Raw genomic sequence first — 19,647 nt, forward strand, 5'->3', positions numbered from 1 at the left:
TCAATGGCTGTATGTGTAAACTTTCAAACATCACATTTGCTCATCTCAATTTCCCTTAACTTCAAGGAGCTCAAAGAAAATCATTCCTAAACAAAAATCAAATATGTAACGGCTATCAATTTCCCTTACCCCCAAGACAAAATCAATCGCCGCCCATCACCTTCGTTGGACATCTGCTTTCTCATTTCAAAGTCCCAAGTTCAGGTTCACAAATAGTAGCAACAGCTTTCCAAGATCCAAAACTTCGATCAACATTCATATCTCAACGCTTTGGTTGGACGATTGCCCGACTACACCTGCCCCTCCCCTGATCGCTCTGAGGCAAGTCAGTAGTCAATCTCGCCCGGTGGGATGTTCGCGAAATGGCACCTGCATCTCCTCTGATCGCACTGAGGCATTTTGGTGTCGCTCCAGCTCGCAGTTTAATACGTTGTAACTTGTAAGTAGTGTTTATCAAGATGCAACTTGCTGTATTTAGTAATTAGCTAGCTGTAGGCAGTAGTCAATCTTGCGAGTTTTGCGGTTGTCTATTGATTTTTCAAACTGTTCTTGAGTAGTTGTTGGATCTATGTTCATCCAGGTGGATAGATTAAGTACTGTGAAGCTAATTTTCTGGTGGGATTTCCAAGATTTTCTTCTTGTTGCATGAAATTTGTAAATAAGTACCGATAAAGATGGTTCATACCTGTGTTGATACAGTGTTGGAGGACTTGGAGTATTTAGAGAAGGGATTGTTTTTTGATCGAGGAGATTTGGTTGAGAAACTTAAAGTTGAATTGAGATTTCTGAGAACATTTTTGTGGTGTAGTTCGGGGTGGAGAAACTGTAGTGATGGTGGGTATTTGAGGTCTCACTTGATGAATATTGAGTGTGTACTGAGGAAGGCAGGGGAGGATCTTTCTTTTGCTCGTGATAGGGCGATATCTGGGAGCCTAAACGAGAAATTAGACCATGTAGTAGATGATTTACTTGAAAAGGTTGAAGCTTTCAAGGTGGAAATTGGAGAAGATTTTATTGATTGGGCAAAACATTCCTTAGAACCAAACAATGCCATGAGTGGTGAAGTTCTGGTGGAATTTTTTGATTGTGTTCTGGTAAATCTGAAGGATCTGCTTAAGTTGGAATGCAATTTGATTCTGTCTTTGAAGGAACAAATCTCAGCCCTTGAAGTGAAGCTACGATTCTTGAGAAACTTTGTCATCTTCACGAATAGGCAATGCAGTGGGTATGAGAATATCGGACTGTTTTTTACTTCTATTGAAGATGCTGCAAATAAGGTAGCAGCTATTACTTATTTGTGCTGTCTCCAACGGACGGCTGAAAGTAAGGGAGAGGTAAATGAAATGCTTTCTGATTTGCTGGTGAAGATTAAGCCTAGTACGTTTGATATCATAGAAATGTTTGTTGGGATCCTGAAAGCTTCTAAGATCTCTCGATCAGACATTTATGTGGTGGGTGAAGTTGTGGTAAATTTTGTCAATTTTCTCCTAGAAATTCTTCGTCCTGCAAATGATCAAGTAGAACAACTTCGTGAAGGGTTGATACTCATAATGGCATTCCTCATTGATCCACCAGAAAATTATAAATGGGAGGGAAAACAAATTTCAAGTCAAACTGAAGCTGTAGTCAGTCAGGTAGCATCTCTCTGCTCATTGTATGCTGACAAAACAGAAGGTCAGATTCCTGTGGAGAAGGATCAATTGCTGTCTGATATGATTGAAAAGATTGCAGGGATTAAGACAAAAGTCGGAGAGATCTTTCCTGAAGTTTCAGGGCCGCCCTCATCTTTTTTCCCCAGGGTTGATAAACTGGGTATTGTTGACTCTTTCTTGAGAAATTTGATGGGGCTACTGGAGAGCAGGGCAAATTCAATTGCTTTTCTGACGCATCAATATGAAAAACTCCTTTCAGATCTAGAATTTTTGAGATATTTTCTCGTGGATACAGCAAAGCAGCAAAATGAGCTGGAGGATCTAGTTTATATGTGGTCTTATATTGCCGGGGTGACAAATGAGGTAGAATTCGTTATCGACTCATTTCTGGTGGGAGATTATCCTGTATGGTATTATAAATTACGGCTCTCTGTAGCTGTAGATGTGATTGAACTTCTAAAGTCAAAGGTCAGAGCATTTTGCGAGCATCATAATCATAATCTTTATCTCGAAAAGAGTATGAGTTCTGATCCTGTGTTATCAGAAGTTAATTCCCCAAAAATAGATGGAACTTTGGTGGGTTTTCTTGATGAGGCTGAAACAATAAGAGTTAAACTTACCAGAGGTGGAATGCAGTTAGACATTGTTGCGATTGTCGGGATGGCTGGCCTTGGGAAGACCACTTTGGCCAAGAGATTGTACCATGAACCTTCAGTTGCACGTCATTTCCATGTTCGTGCATGGTGCTGGATTTCTCAAGTTTATGAAAAGAGAGATTTGTTGCTCACCATTTTGAATCAGATTATTGAGCTTACTGACCAAATCCGTGGCATGAAGACTGAAGATTTAGATGAAGTGCTTTACAAATCTTTGAAAAAGGAAAGGTTCTTCATAGTCATGGATGACATGTGGAGCACAGGGGCATGGGATGATTTGAAAAGATCATTTCCAGATGACAGAAATGGTAGTAGAATAATGTTTACAACTCGACACCGTGAAGTGGCTTTAGAAGCCAAATCTGACTGCGATCCTCATGCTCTTCGTTTTTTTTCTGATGGAGAGAGTTGGGAGTTGTTGGAGAAGAGGGTATTTCAGCAACAAAAATGTCCCGAGGAGCTTGTAGAGTTAGGAAGGCAAATTGCAACAGCTTGCAAAGGATTGCCTCTATCAATTGTTCTAGTAGCTGGAATTCTTGCCAGGACACAGAAGAGAAAAGATTGGTGGATGCAAGTTGTGGACAGTCTAAGTTCGAAGCTTGTTGGTGAGATGGAACAATGCAAGGACATACTAGGTTTGAGTTTCAAGCATTTACCAGATCACTTGAAACCATGCTTTCTCTATTTCGGAGCACTTCCTCAGGGTGAAGAAATTGCAATTAGGAAGTTGATAAGGTTATGGGCTGCAGAAGGATTGGTGTGCAACAATGATGTAGCTGAAGACTATTTGATGGATCTGGTTAATAGGAGCCTAGTCATTGTTTCCAAAAGGAGGTCTATGGATCATGGGGTCAAAACATGCCATGTTCATGATTTGCTTCATGATTATTGTGTAGCAAGAGCTAAAGAAGAGTGTTTTTTGATGCATATATATGATGATGATGTTAGAGAACCGGACCTGTCTGACTTGATATGCCAATTTGAAGGCCATATGGCACCTGATATTGTTGAGTATGATGTACGACGCCTGTCTGTCTTCTCTATGTGGGAGCGCTTCAGAAATCGTATGCCATCTGGTCCTCGTGTCCGCTCTCTCATGTTCTTTTCTGCTAATGTTACCAGTCAGTTCAAGTATCAGTCATCATTCAGTTCCCATATTTCTCGTATTTTTAACAACTTCAAGCATCTTAAGGTCTTAGATTTGGGGCGTATCAATGTTGGTGATTCTTTTCCTGGTCAAGTAGAAAAGCTTGTCCTGTTGAGGTACTTGGCTCTCCGAGGGCGCATAAAATCAATCCCATCATCAATAGCCAACCTCTGGAATCTTGAAACTTTGATTGTGAAAGGATTAAAAGGTGAAGTGACATTACCAGATACCATTTTAGAAATGGCAAGCTTGAGGCATCTCCACATAAATAATCGTGTTGTCTTTAGCTTGGATGACTCTGAGCCTGGAGATACCTCCCAATCAAACCTGGAGACTTGTTCCACTCTGTCTCTTTCTCACGGGATATGTGCAGAAATGATAATAAGAAGACTTGTGAACATCAGAAAGCTGAAAAGCATATTCTTTGAATCATGGAATGACCTTGCAAACTGCAATCGCTTCCCAGTGCTCCACTGTTTGAGCCGACTTGAATCCCTTAAGCTGCTGTACCATGGTAGTATTCTGTTCCCCTGTGAAATGAGCTTGCCTTTGAGTCTTCGAAAGTTGACTTTGTCAAAGTTTCGGCTTCCCTGGGATGAAATGTCAACAATATTAAAACTACCCAACCTTGAGGTTCTGAAGTTGCTACATCGGGCCTTTGAGGGGGAGCATTGGGATATGGGAGATGCGGAGTTTCTTAAGCTGAAATTCTTGAAGTTAGATACTCTGAAGCTTGTTCAGTGGAATGCATCAAGTGACAACTTTCCCTGCCTTGAGCAACTGGTACTGCAAAAGTGTAAACAACTTGAGGAGATTCCGTCTAGTTTTGGAGATATCCCTACGCTGGAGAGGATTGAAGTGCAGTGGTGCAGCATTTCTGCTTCAAAATCAGCCACGGATATTGAGGCAGAAGAGCCAGACATCAAGGTCCTCATCCATCCTCCACTTGTGGAGTCCAGCTCTGAATAGAGCATATGCACTTGTTTTCATTCTAGTTAACAGTTTGTCTTTAATGTCTTCTGTTTTATCTCGTACTCTTAAGCTTAATTGGGATGCGAAAGTGATAGAGGATTTGATGAACAATTTTCCGTGTCATCTTTTGACATTCTTGTTCTAATCCTGGTAAAATTCATTGAGCCTGTTCTAGAATTTTGTCTCAACTGTAACTGATATGAAGGCTATTTGTCTTCCTCTGACGATGGTTTTGATTTTCATTATTTGTAAAGCTGCTAATTAAGCTGTCTATATCGAATTGCCACCGTTAACAAGCTTGGCTTTCTTTCGAAAGAAAGCAGTTGAAAAGACTGACAAACCAAGTGAGAGGCTGAATATTTATGTCATTTTATAGCTATACTGAGTAAGAGGGACAACTAGGGATAAACAACTAAAGTTGAAAAGGAGAATACAAATGCATCTGCTATATTATCATCACCAAGTTTATGTGCAACTGCTATATTATCATCCCCAAGTTTATGTTGTAAGAAACAGAAGAAAAGATGGAATTGAAGAAGGATCTTGCAATTACTGTAACAGATATCAGCTTCCACCACTTGAAATTGCTTGACTATTTGTCGTTATTATCTGTTCTTTATATATATATATATTTATTTATTTATTTATTAGTAAAACTGCTAACATTTCTTGAGAACAGAATAGAAGAAGAAATTGCATGGCCATTATTGCATAGGAAATGCATTATCTACGTTTGTTTTGTTTAAAACAAATTAATAAGCAGATATTGCTGATATGATCATCATCAAACCCCAACTACACCTTTATCAGCATCCTTATGATGAATTCATACCATCTCACTTGTGTTGGTAAAACATACCCTTAATGTGTGTTTAAGCCAATCAGCCTAGTCTGCAAACAATTTACAAATTCAATACAATCTTAACTAGCTACTGAGCTTGCTGCAGAAGTTCAGCTCTCCATGTTGTTTGGTTAGAGATTCCTTTTCCCAAAATCTTATTGACAATTTTAATGGAATGCTAATGCTTGCTCAGATCTGGATAATGTTGGGCTTGGAACCTGTTGACATTTCCTGCTAAAAGTTGGACGCTGTCTCTTATGTAAGACTATTGGCTAACTCTCGGTATGCGTGCAGCGTGACAGATGAAGATTGGAAACGGATATATAGTCAGAACTCTCCATTTTTACGAATTTAATTCCAGTTATAACAGTAAAATTAAGATGGAATTGATTGAGATGTGAAGTCTAGATGCTACTTAGGATTACCCACGAATGTTAGTGTAAATGAAAGGAGCTTGCATTATTTGATTACGAGATCTCGGATTCGAAACTCATGAAAATGAAAAGAAGAACGTCGGGAGAGTTTCTCCCCGCAATGGCCCGACTTTGCTTGAACATGATTAGTAGCAGATTGTAAAACGGATACGAATAAATGTAGTTTATACAAAAAAAAATAGAAAGATGCTATTTAGAATTAGATTAAAAAATGCTGCTTGTTTTCTATTAAAAGATTGCCAAAATTCTAAAAGTGAAATGTAGTACTTAAAAGTACACTTTCGAGGTGCTTGCATTTATTTTAGTTTCATTTCTGTTAAAAGAACAAAGATATGCCTCCTAGTTTAAGACACAAAAACCTCAGAATTCTTGATTCTTGGTGGAGCACAAACTTTCTTATTTTCTGCCATCTCCTTCATACTTCACCAACAAATCCATAAAAAGAAGAAAAAACAAGAAAGGAAAACCCTTTTATTTTTCCATATCAACCATGGCAAAGAAAAAGAAAAGCATTAGTTAGATACATATCCTTGTACACAAGTTTCAGATTAACTAAAACTGAGCTATTCACAAAAATTCCAACAAATAATTTGTGTGCGTTGAAATTAAATCTTGTAAATGTCAATAATTTTGTCTTACATTCTAGTATCACCAATGCTATGGAGTACAATCTAGCTAGATCTCAATGAAAATTAGTTTGCTTGGAAAGCCATTTTTCAAAAAAAAAAAAATAGTTACGTTTTTCATGAACACATTTTTCAATCACTTTTTACTTTATATATATCAAATCGTTACAATATATTTTTTTATAAAAATTTCAGAAATTTGCAATCCAAACAGGAGCGAAGCCCAATGGCAGCTGAGGGCAATTGTATTGCTACATGACTAGGAAAAGGCCATACCATTTACATTTCTTGATCAAAATCAACTACTTATCCTTTTTCCTACTCTCAAAAAATGCATGAATTCTCAGTCAAAGTGATACCGACACACCAGCAAAGAGTCGGGGGAAAGAAGTAATTGCCAACCATCACTTTTATTTCTACTTTCAACTTTTCAGATAAGTAGTACGGATCTTGCAGCAATGCATGTTGCATACCCTTTAACAGAGCCCATACCTTCCTAACATTAAGAGATATAATTCTTTTGGGGGCATTATTGGTGTTGCCTTTAATAACTACTAATGTGCTTTTTAATGTTGCAGTTGGGCAACAAAATGAGCCCCAACCATGCGGCCTAAAGTGCAAGCCACAATCTATTGCTAGGGAATTTGCCCAACAATTGTAATCTTTTGTACATCATATTAAAGTATAAATAAAAGTGCTGTTTGATAAAAAAAAAAATCCCAGAACTTAGTGATTCCTTTTAATGATGGAAAATAGAACTTAGTGACTTTTCATTCAAAAAAGAAATTTTTTTTAAGCCTATCTAAAACGTTTCGACTCACATTCGTAATTTCAAGGTACATGATTTATCTTAAATTTAATTGTAACGTAGATTTTCTTAAACTCCTACTATATGAAAAATAGTGCTGTTGATTTAGGGTGTTTGCTAGGATTGTTAATTTTGGGCACCTATCTTTTTAATGAGGTTAGAAAATGTACAATCAAAGCTTTTAAATGGACATTGGTAACCAAGTTTTGAGGGATGGAAGAGTAGTATAAATGAGGCTTTCCCCATCTCATTTCTCACACTTTGTCGTAGACTTGTAGTTGGTCAGTTCACATGGCAAAATATCTCTTCACTTTTCTTTTCATTTTCCTTCTCTCCTTTGCTGGGATTATTGCTGCAACCCAAGTAAGAAACTTGCCTCTAAACCCTATACCAATTTTCATTTTCCAAAGTGCTTTAACCAGAATTAATTCTAGTTCTCTGCATTCTAATTTTAAGTTAATTATTGACAAAAAAAATCCATTATCTACTTCTTTTTTCGTTTTTGATACTGTTCATTTGGAAAATATTGACATTGAACATGGTTTTTCTGCATTGTAAGGCATAGTTACTTGCCACATTGTACATTGCAATCACATTGTACTAGATTTCTTTATCGACTAGACTAGATTATCTACCACACAACAATGATATCTTCTTTTTTTTTGGTTTCAAAAATCTTGACTTTCTTGCTTGATCTGCAGAAGCATGATAAACACAGGCATTCGGGCTTCTCTGAGGCAGGTTTGTTCTTGATCTCTTTCTCTCCTTTCATCCTACTAAGTTAAGCAGAACAGCCATTTTGTGAATTCTTTGTTGCTAAAAATGTCTAAAATGCTTGTTATAGCTGGTATTTGCAATTACTAACAGATATTCTCTTTTCTCTGCTTTTCTTTTTCAAGAAAAAGAAAAGGGTTTGATAGACCAGTTACGAATAATGTTAGGAAATAAGGTACATTGTACATAAAGATTCACATAAATCAAAGGTACATGCATGATACATCTTATATGTTGAAATTGGTTTGTCCCCAATTGAAATGGTTGGTAAATTATGGAAATGTTGAAAACTGCTCATATTTTGAAAAAGAAAAAAAAAAGAGAAAAAGAAAAAAAATTGTACCCTCTAACGATTTGTAACTTTGGAATGTTAAGCAAAAAAAAAAAAGGGTAGCAAATTCTACTACTAGCCTTTTGAACTTGTGTGCATTGTCCCAAAGTTGAAAAAAAAAGAAGAAGAAGAAGAAGAAGAACTTGCATGCATCATTAGCCAAAATACTTTCCACATTCTGACATAAATTCGTTGCAAAATCTGAGTTTGTATAATCTGATATCAACTCGATCATATGAGAACCAAAATTAGCATATTCACTGGTTTCAAGATTCAATTATGAAAACTACGTTTATGATAACAAAATAACACATATATGGTGTTGGAAAGAACTGTTTGGATCCTAGCATTGCGCGACAGAAATTGAGCCAGATGATCTGATGCACAAATTCATTTTGTATTAGAAAAAAAAATCATGTTGGATTTTAGCACATTTAATTGCCAATAGAAAAGAAATTAAAAAAATGAATAACTGAGAGCCTGAGGATATGGTCAAAAAACTATTTTATGTGTTGGAAAGGATATAGAATCAGAAAGAAAGTCATCAAATTCTTACCTTCGTCTACAAACTTTCTACCCTTTTCTTAGCTTAAGTTGTCTTTTGTTGACTTTGAACGAAAAAGGTGGAAAAATTAGAGGTAAATGAAAACTATAGAATAATTAATATACTAAATATGAATTGATAAAAGTTTATGTCACATTCTATTCTTTTAGTAGATAGATAGATAGATTGTAGATCACTTTCACCAGCATTACATGTGAGTATGGGCTTACGTGCATGAATGGAGAATCCATTTACCAAAACCTAATGAAAACAAGAAAGCAAGTTTCAAGAGTCACATCTCCAAAAGCATACTACTATTATGCTTTTTGGTGATATGATATAAAGTATAATCATTCTAGAAACCCTTCTTTATTGGAGTGGCTTTTGTGTTTATGGTGAGTTAGAAGTGAAAATTATTTACTTTTATAAATATAAAATACTGATAATTGTAAAAGAGAAAAAGCCTATGAAAGAGAAAGGTAAAGAAAAAAAAGTTAAACATTGCTGATTTCGTCTGATATTTTGGTTTATTATTTACAAAAAAAAAAATGTTGGTATATTTGATCAATATAGTTTAATATACTTGCTTTTACAAAATCCTTCATGAGTTTAATTTATACGTCAAATTTCTTTTTATTGAGGTTTAACTACTAAAAACTATCTAATTATCGGATTTATTGCATCTGTAAATTAAATATAAAATCTTCTGCACCAAAAAAAAAAAAAACCACAAGATAGATAGCTATAATTGTGAATTTAAATCCACTATACTTGGAAAAGGTCAATGTAAATCCAAAAACTTAAGAAAATTGTCTTGTAGTAAGTTTCACCAATTGTAACAAAATGAAAAACAATTATATATCAAACACAACTTGGAGGCCTAACAAAAAATCTTACAAGTGGTGATAAGCATGCGAACAAAATTGGGCCCAAACACAACTCAGGCCGAACATAGAACCTGTGGGACATCCTTTGGGCCCGCAGGTCCATGTGCGTTAGTGCGGTAAGACTTTGTTTGGCAGTACCTTTTCTTACTAGTTTCTATAATGATATATCCCCATTGCCGACATGAAAGGACTTTTCATAAAGTTGTAACCTTGTGGATTCCTGAATAATTTGAACTTGATACTCACTTTTGATAGTGATTAATGAAAAGCTTTTTTATCCCTTGTTTGGTAAGTAGAAATGGCTTGAAAATGAAATGCCTTTCTAACTTGTCCATTCGATTCCAGCATTTGGTATGATTCATTTGAGCGAAAAAGCCCTTTCTACCTGAATGTTTATTCCAATTTTTTTTTTGGAATCCTATTCCTTAAAAATACTCGGGGAAAGCTCTTTCCACCTTTATTGTGTAATGCCTAAATACAAAGATGTCGAATTTATGCTTATAAATTTTTACGCTGCATCATGATATCTTAGCCTATTTGTAAGCTCAATTAATATTTGAATGTAATTTTTCATAATAATTAATTTTTCTTGTATCTTAAATAATTTTTTTCTTTTATACTAGGAAAGAAATGTTTTAAGATACTATATTCTTGAACTTTTGAAAATTTGAGAAGGTTTTTTTTGCATCTTATCAAAATTGAAAATAGATTAAAAATAAATTATAGTTGTTTGACTTCGTGTAATTTATATTTTATGTTGCTAATTATATTGCTAGTAAATGCAAAATTTTAACTTGCAAATCTATATATTAAAATGAATCAAGTATTACAATTGAAGAATTTTGACATTAATCTTCATTTATTTTTGAAGTAAAAATATCAAAAATTTACATAAATAGGCAAATACTATTATAGAAAAAAATGAAAAAAAAGCAATAAGACATATTACATCCTATAAATTAATTTAGGGCAATTAAGTCATATTTGTATTTAGTATATTCTATTTTGACATCTAAGTATTGATTATACTAAACATTGAAAACTCAGTAAACATTTCATTCTGACTTTTCTACCAAACCCTAGAATTGTAAAAATTTTTCCCGTCATTCTGGATGGAAACGTATTCTGGATGGAAAGGTCTTTCAATTCTAGACATTTTTGCATACCAAACTAGGGTTAATATAATGAATCTCTACAATTTTTATTTTTTAAGATGATTTGGCTAGAAAAGTAAAAGGACAAACCTTTACGTGGTTGTGGTGCTATGTTGTTTACTACATTTCTTTCGAGAAAAGAAATTTTTACACATTGAGAATGCTATATATATTCTTGTATCATACCGTACTTTTCACTGCCTTTCACTATATCAGTAATTAAATTTGTTATATGTAGATTTACACACGCATTAAGAACTTGCATCTAGCGTTAAGGATGCCCAAAGAGAACTTGTGCAATATTTTCATATGTAGTATTTTAGAAACCATCTACCAACTATACTTATACTAACTCAACTAAGAAGGGTGCAATTCTCTTTTGAGAGTTTTAAAGTTGTAGAAGTTGATAAATACCTAAGTAGGATACCTCCAACAACTAAGAATTAAGTGACAAAGGCCAAGCCCAACCTAGTAACCATATATACAAAATTAGTACTGTAGAACCTACGTTTTTTTTTTTTTTTTTTTTTGGGGGCAATAGAAAGCAGAAAATTTTCATCAACTTAATCAAATGCTGGCCAAAATTAATGGGGTTACAAGGGTAAAGTACCTATATAATTGTCAACCACAATTTTTATGTAACTTCAATGTATGAATTTGAACAAGTGTAACAACAATTTCTTTCATGTTATTGCAAATTTTCACAAGAACTTATCATAAGATCGAGTGAGGCAGCCAACTGACCTAATGGAGTGAGCTACGTTACCTAGTAAGGATTTTACCTAGGCAAACCACCTAACAAGCAAGATCTAAGAATAAATAACATTTTCAAACCTAACACTTAAGAGTGATTTTTCACTTGATTGAAAATGATAAAGGGTCGAGTAAAAAGTGCAGATCCATGCAACAGCAATGAAAGTGAAATTAATTATTGCTTCCTAAGGACATAGAATGAAAAGTAGAAGATGATGAACCTAAGCAAGTTTTGAGTCTACTTTTTCTGTAACTTATCCGATTTATTTGGATTGCTATTTTCTGAAATGAAAAGCAAAAGACCAAAATGTCAAAAAATTTTACATAATATTCATTCTATTTGTTATATCATTACTGCTAAAAGAGTTGAAAAAAAAAATAATATAATAAACAAAGGGTTGACCTTTAACATATGCATTAGCTAAACACGTGTCAACAAAAAGCACTTCAATCTCCAAAGTCAATTGAGAAAAACTTGAACCTATTGACAATCATTGAGTAGGTAGATGATATGTTGATGAATCAAAACATGTTAGCACTAAAAGTTAATCTTATACTTTGTCAAATCATGATGAAAGGAAAACAAACTCAATGAACTTTATCAAATAACCATTTTAAGGTCAACTATGTATTGAAACAATTAATGATAGAATTACTTGCAAGATATTAACAAAATTTCCTCCATAAATTTTGTAATTAAATGATGCCTACAAAATCGTGTCATTATGCATAGAATTTTATACATAAGTATCAGAGATTAATTCGGCAAGCAATAAAAATCTTTAATGCATGGTATTTACCCTGATTTTAGTTTGGAATCTTTATTTCTGATTCAAGACCCCCAAATGGTTCTTGCCAGCAAAATTAATCTGGCCTGCTCATATACGTGCATGCACATTTAATATGTTCAGGATTCGGGAGCACAAACCCACCAAACTGAATTAGCAAAAAAAATATCCTAATTCATCCCATCTCTCTCATATTTACTTTCTTAGTGCTTAATGATTTTATTCCAATATTTTTTTGGTTTTAATAAAAAGTATTTTTACGCCGATATAGGCAGTAGGGATCTTTATTATTTAGGAAATTAATCACTCTAATTTGTTGGTTGGCAAGATTTCAACATTTTAGTACATCCAATTAAACATAATGAAATAGAGCAGAGTTTTTTTTTTTTTTTTTTAAAGGAAGAGTTTATTTAAGTTTTCCACAGATGATTACAAGAGGATGGAACAATATAATTTAATCCTTCATTAACCAATAAACGTGTGAGTTTTTCATGGGATGTTTGGTCCAGTAGTTGATTGCCACGAAGATGATTAAATATTGATGGCCAGATAAAAATCAGCATAAAAAATATATTTTTTTCTACCTCTCTCTCTCTCTTTGATTTTTCAGTTTAAACAAACAGAAGTTCATCAAAGTGCTCAGTAATGATCTAATGCCAAATAATTAAATTATTGGTTTGGCATTTCTGCAGAGATTGTCCACTTCATTTCAGACAGTTCTCAATGCATCAAACACAAGCACCTCCCCTCATTGCTGTCCCCTCATTATTTTATTTGGCAAAACTCAAATGCAGGATTATATATTCTTTGCAATAACGCAAATTAACAACTTCCTTTAGCAAAATATTTACACAAGATTAGTCAATCTTTATATTGTCTAAACTTGATAAAATGCACACTAAAAGATCTCTTTTGGAAAAACATTTATAAAACTCTGTCACTAATTAAAATGTCACGAAATAAAGGGTCACTAATTTGAGTTGTGATTTGTGAATAAATGTTTATATCATGTAAACATGCAATATAGACATTTTTAAAGAAGTACAAGATTTTTCATGCTTAATCTTGAACTAAATTATGTTGCCTTGTGGAACTTAACAATGTTGTGGATTTTGGATCGAGTACAACAAATTCTAATGGATGAGGGATTTTTGTGCTTTTGTATTCAAATCTTGATGCAGAGTGTCCTGGTGCATGCACATATAGATGCTCAAAAACAGCTTACAAGAAGCCTTGCATGTTCTTCTGTCAGAAATGTTGCTTCAAATGCAGATGTGTGCCTCCCGGGACCTATGGCAATAAACAAGTCTGCCCTTGTTACAATAACTGGAAGACTAAAAGAGGAGGCCCCAAATGCCCTTGAAATTTTCACTTTGTACCCTTTCGATTTATTGAAAGGTTGAAGAATGTGGATTACGAATGAAGTGATGGGGAGCAGTTGATCATGATCAGAGTTGAGTTTTTTTTTCTTTTTTTTTTTTTTTTTTGCAGTTGTTAGACTTGAATTTTTCATCATGAGACTGCTGGGATTCTAATTTCTTGCCTTTGTTTAAACTGATTGGTGTGTTTGAAGTCAAATAATTTCTTACTTAGAAGATTTTTTTTTGGGAATTGATGATCAAAATTCAAACATATGGTTTGTTCCATTTAGAATCGGATTATCGTTATTGAGTGTAGATTTTTTTATAGCTTGTTCTTGGTAATGATCCCAGTTGTTTTCAAGTCAAATAATTTCTTAATTAGCTGTCACTTGCAGCATCTTTCTTTGGTTGCTTAAAACTGCAACCTAAATATATTGTCCATGGTCAACTGCCTCTGCTGCTAGTATTTTTCAAGTAACCCAAATAACTTGTTGTTGAGGAGAAATGTGAAGAAGTGAGTTGAGGAGATCGATCCATTCAGGTCTGACTCAAGGTTTTGAAATGCTACTCAATTGTTCCCTCTTCCTAATTTTTCTCCATATACCCCAAGCTCTTTGGATTTCCACATTATGTGAAAAATATGCATGTTTGTGCTCATGAATATGGAAAAACTTGATGCAATGAAAGCAAGAAAGAACTGAAACATTAAGGAACCAATATTTTTCTTCAGGTTCTTCTTTCTTTTCTGATTATATACGTCCATCCAAATCCCAATTTAGTGATCATTTTTTTGGGATGGTTAATCCTATTAAGTAACACCCTTTTGTTTTCTCAACAAAACAGACAGAAGAATCAAGAAACGACAGCAGAATCTTGAAAATGAATATTTCTAGGTGCAGAGTTGAAGACAAAGCCAGCCAGCTTCATGTCTGATGCCTCAAAAATACTAATTAAGATTAGTTCATCTAACCTCTAATGCATGCCATGCTGCTTAAGTGTATATATTAGTTTTATGGATGTCAAAAGCATATTATTACTAATGTCAGAATCAAACATGATTCTCTGATTCTGCCTTAAAGAAACGCAGTTAGTACTCAATTATTTATCAGCCAAATTGGCTTTTCCAAAAGAAAAGAAAAAAATAAAGCATCACGAAGAAAAGAAATATTAAGTAATGAAAGTGGTCCATCTCAAGATGAATCCAAGTGTTGGAACTTGGCTGGTCTATTTTCAAGTTTTACAAGAAAATTACAGCCTTGTTTGGAAAGCAATTTTCCATAAAAAATTTGTTACGTTTTCAGTGAACACATTTTTCAATTACTTTTTTATTTTATATATATCAAATTGTTACGGTATATTTTCTACAAAAACTCTAAAAAACTGCGATCCAAACAGGACCTCAAGTATATTAAAATTGTTAGACAAGTTCCTAAATAACAACATTATGGTTACTACAGAAGAACTACCTAGGAAAAAGTTTTGTGATCCATGCCATTCAACAGAGAGTAAAACGTAGAACAAAAGTTAGGCAGCCATCATAAAAGTATGATTGAAGCTAGCTGTTTTGGCGTAGTCGATCCTCCCAAGCACAGTGAAAATCAGGAAAAGGTAGGCTTTCCTTGACCTCATTTTCAGCAGATGAGGAAAAGAAGAGCAATTCAAACTCCAAACATATAATTAATCTGACAAATGCCCTTTACCATGTTAATCAATCCTCAATAGCCAGCTGCTGATGGTAACACCTACCCTACTACTTCAATTCCTGAATAATTCACTTCTCAAATGAGTAGAAGTAAACATCAAATTATCAAAGTTTAGCTAAGACTGATGCCAGAAGATGACACTGTTTTCCACTTGGCAGACAAAGCATATGTCACACTTCAGCTTGTTTGCAAGAGGAATGAACTTGGCACCTTCCAACTACTATTTCCATTCAACAGGGTAATGACTGGACAAAGGAATTTAAGTCTCATTCAAACCTCATTCAACAAAATACAACTAGGCTGAAACACCAAGTGGAGGAGACTTCAGAGGGGCATATACCTCCTCCACCTTGTGGTTTGTACAAAAGCAATATATTAAATTAATATAGCAAACGACAGATAATAGGATATATATAATTTTATATATAACATCATCTAAAAGTCTAATAATTTCAACAACATGGTCAAATGTTCACGGGACCATCCGCACCTGTTTATTACAACCATGACTAGCCCTTACAACTTCTATAACTACAATGTAAGGAAAACAACAAACTAAGATAATATTCTGGCGATTAAAAATCCACCTTATAGAGCAGATAGACCTATTATCTGATGAACCCTCCGATCACCGGAACGAGCTTTGCTTTGATTGATTGCCAAGACTGACTACTTGATACTCATTTCAGCTAATCTTTTCTTAATGGTACCATATTGGGAGGTCCTGCTTTGATGCATTATCCCTCGAAATCCCAGGCAAGCCTTCAGTAAAGTCAACAGAAGGTAGATTGAATGGTGACCCGAACATGAACTGGAAATTCTCATTGGAGTTGTTGAATGGAGAACTTGTTATCTTGCACTGGTCAAACCGGTCACCATGCTGAAACATGGGACGACTAGCTGGAATGTTAGTATCTTCAAAACGATCTCCCTGCTGAAAAATAGAACGGTTGCTGGATACATTAGTATCTTCAAAGATATTACCCTCCATCATTATCCCTTGGCCATGAAGGTAATTGTCAGATTGACATTGCATCCCAGGTTGCTGAACAGATTGCTCTTTAATCACAGCGGCATTCCCAGAATCTGCATTCTTGTTGCCTTGGATATTAGACTCATAAAATGACATGAGGTCATTGATCATCCTTTGCCCATCTTCTGGAACTCCAATCCCTGATAGATTGAAGGATGGTGGGTTTGCATTAACTGGCAGGGCAGCAGACTTTGGCTGGACAAATGACTGAGGAAAGACCATCGGCTTGACGTCATTGACGTTAAAATTCGAAACTCCAAATTGTGGAGAATTTCGAAAAGGACAAGATAGTTGATGATTATCTCTGGAAGATCTGTCCTGAAAGCCGTGGCGAAGTTCGCTATGAGGACATTGAAGGAACTCACACGTGTAGATTTTGTGATCGATCATGACATCCAACTCATTAGCTGGCTTCCTCTTTCTGGCAAAGTCTAAATTGGTTACGACTTCATCCTTAATTGCATGAGATTGTTGCTGAACAGGAAGCCTATCTTTAAACCTGTCGGTTGCCATATTCAACAGATGAAGATTACTTGGCTTTTGCTCCTGTACGTCAAAGTTAGGCTCATCTTCGACACCTTCCACGTCATACTCACTGCTGTCATTCATTGCGAAAGATCCGCTGCCACCAGATGACAACAAAGGAGGGCACCGATCAGGGAATAGTTCTCGAGCCAAAGTCTCCTCTTGGTTGATGATGGCGAGCCACGTTGCACTCTCCTTGGCTGTCATCTTGTCCTGCAAGCACTTTGATTGCCTTACAAGCTTGCGAATCTTGGCAATATCAGGAGACATGTGCTTGATCACAGCCGTTAGAACACCCACCTTCCATGCCTTTTTCAGATCATGAGGCTTCTTGTAAGGTGGAGGGCCTTGATCCTTCTGCAAGCCCAATTGAGGCCACCACTCCTCATTCCCTGTGGGCCACCATGGTGGCGGAACACCCTTCTCTAATGGAAATCTCCTCTGAGGGGGATCACAGTGCTGCATCAGGGCTGACAACAATGATCCAAGGGTGGTATCTTGAAGCTCTTGCAGAGTATGTGGTGTAGGACCAACAGGATTACAGCCCTCATTCTTTCCAGGGATTGAATTATCTGCCTGGTATTTGGCGATGGCAGCAGGGCCGTTACGATCAAATCTGACCTTGTCCTTCCACCACTCCCTGAGATTGTCAGATGCACCACTTACTGGTTTCCCTTTTTCAGGAATAATCCCATAGACAAACCCTTGAGCCTTACACACTTCCATCATTTTCAGCATATACTTCAATATTCCATCTTGTGCCCTTGACATCTTCTTTCTCCTAGCCTGCTCTTGGGACTGCCTCTGTTTGGCCACATCAACACCATCCTTGCCTTTATTCATTTCCTTGAGCCTTTTCAGACGCATCTTATCCCTCCACATCCTCCTTTCCAGTTCATCAACATCAATTTCCTCATCAGTATAGTCATCATCAACAACTGGGTCTGATTCAGGTTCAGCCTGAGGAGTTGCTGAATCTGCTTCCTTGAGTGGAGCAGAAAAGAACTCCAGATCACCGCAAAACCCGATATCGTCGAACATCATCATTGTTCAAGGTAGTAGACTCTCAAAATTGACACCAAACTTCAAAGGACTTGTTAAGGTTATCCAACTGATAAACCTCAGTCTTAAATCAACCAATTCTCCTGCAGAAAAGAGCAAGTATTACATATCCTAACACTTTAATAAGATATCACATAGTCATACCAACCTGCAAAAATAGATCAAAAAGTGAAAACAAACCCTCAGCATGGATCCAGAGTTATACACTAAGAATGTTTAATCAAACCAAAAAATAAGTCACTGCTAATTTTATTCCACTCCAGAATCAAGTTCAAATGAAAAAGCCAACTACAAACATGTCAACATAAAAATATAACATGAATACCGACTGCAAGGAACATGTAAAAAGAAGCCTTCAGAAACTGGTTAAGATCATCTTTACATCTATGACAGAAAACCAATCACCAAAAAACTCCCAGATCTGACACATGTCAACTTTATCCACCAAAATCCAATCGACTATTTCCATAGAACTAAAGAGAGAAAAGATTCCACATCAGGAAACCTGATTCACAAATTCACAGACTTCCCTAGATCTGATATACCCTTGATATTCACTAAAACCTCAACCAAATACCACAAAACTGCTCAGAAGAACACTGTTTCCATCAGAGACAAACACGAACAACAAAGCCAGACCAAATTCAAGCAAAACCCAGAAATCAAAAGGACCAAAAAAGCTCATATATGATCAAAAGCTAGAGGCTTGATGGCCAATACTACAACCAAAAAAACAGCATGATAAAGCAAAAAAGGTCATATAACATACAAGAATCCATCTAGGCTTTCCACAAGACACACAAAAACAGTAAAAAAGACAACCAGCATAAGCATACTAAACACAAAAAGATCTCAACTTGAACATAAAAAAGCCACAAGAAACCATTTTTATCCTATTTTCAAGACTCTGCAAGAAAAAAGGAAGAACTTCTGTTACCTTAGAGTTCATCTCCCAACTCTTTTTCAACTTCCACTCTCTCCTTGCAAGAATAATTGACCCTTCAGACCATGGACCAAAATAGATAGAAAGTAGAAAGCCAACAAAGGAAAGAGAGAGGAAAGTGAGAGAGAGGAGGAACCGGGGCAAAGTGGTGGAGTTACAGTGTTATATAAGTAGTTTTATATTGATTAAAATATTAGACTACGTGGTGGTGTATTGGGAGGTGAAAAGTGTCGGCTGCTGCAGTCTGATAACGCTAAAAAATGCACAAATATTAACTTATTCAGTCAAAACTTCATTCGGGAAAAACAACTAATATGAAGATAAGAGAGTCGAGCTAAATTTGTAGTACTAAATTCTTGTTTGTTTATTGGGATTGGGATAAGAGTTTTTGGAGTTGGGGACTTGTTTTTTTGGGAGATGAAAGAAAAGAGTGAATGACTTTTGAGATGAATTCACAATTAAGGCAGGGGACAGAGTTGGGACCGTGTGTGTTGGTGGAGGAAGTAGTGCGTGTTGTGTGTGTGACTTGTGGTGTTCTTCCATCTTCATCTTGTTTGGTCTTTATAGCGAGGATGCAATAAATTTAGGGGTAGAGGATAAGGGAAGAAAATGTGGGTCATAACTCATGTTTGTCTTCTTTTCATTTTTCTTTT

General features: G+C 35.6%; 3 protein-coding genes across 4 annotated transcripts; 2 read left to right on the forward strand and 1 right to left on the reverse strand.

Annotated features, from left to right (window-relative positions):
• The first annotated feature begins 674 nt into the window (after nt 1–674).
• LOC113771996 (putative late blight resistance protein homolog R1A-3) lies at nt 675–4,625 on the forward strand. The gene has a single exon (XM_027316541.1). It carries the CDS (start codon nt 675–677, stop codon nt 4,422–4,424), a length of 3,750 nt encoding a protein of 1,249 aa, XP_027172342.1. The 3' UTR covers nt 4,425–4,625.
• Nucleotides 4,626–7,409: 2,784 nt separating this feature from the next.
• Nucleotides 7,410–13,967, forward strand: LOC113783495 (protein GAST1-like). The gene is made up of 3 exons (XM_027329646.1): nt 7,410–7,499; nt 7,838–7,877; nt 13,549–13,967. The coding sequence occupies exons 1-3, from the start codon at nt 7,428–7,430 to the stop codon at nt 13,728–13,730; spliced, it is 294 nt and encodes a 97-aa protein (XP_027185447.1). The 5' UTR covers nt 7,410–7,427; the 3' UTR covers nt 13,731–13,967.
• Nucleotides 13,968–15,831: 1,864 nt separating this feature from the next.
• Nucleotides 15,832–19,409, reverse strand: LOC113763976 (protein ETHYLENE INSENSITIVE 3-like). 2 transcript variants are annotated; one of them, XM_027307993.1, is made up of 2 exons: nt 18,989–19,409; nt 15,832–18,134 (listed from the first exon to the last, which is right to left on the reverse strand). In XM_027307993.1, the coding sequence occupies exon 2, from the start codon at nt 18,034–18,036 to the stop codon at nt 16,132–16,134; it is 1,905 nt and encodes a 634-aa protein (XP_027163794.1). In that variant the 5' UTR covers nt 18,037–18,134; nt 18,989–19,409; the 3' UTR covers nt 15,832–16,131. The 2 variants fall into 2 exon arrangements, with proteins under 2 accessions (XP_027163794.1, XP_027163785.1); XM_027307984.1 differs by having other exon boundaries at nt 15,832–18,199.
• Nucleotides 19,410–19,647: the final 238 nt, after the last annotated feature.

This window comes from Coffea eugenioides, chromosome 1 (assembly GCF_003713205.1).
Source record: "Coffea eugenioides isolate CCC68of chromosome 1, Ceug_1.0, whole genome shotgun sequence".
In the NCBI taxonomy this organism is placed as follows: Eukaryota; Viridiplantae; Streptophyta; class Magnoliopsida; order Gentianales; family Rubiaceae; genus Coffea; species Coffea eugenioides.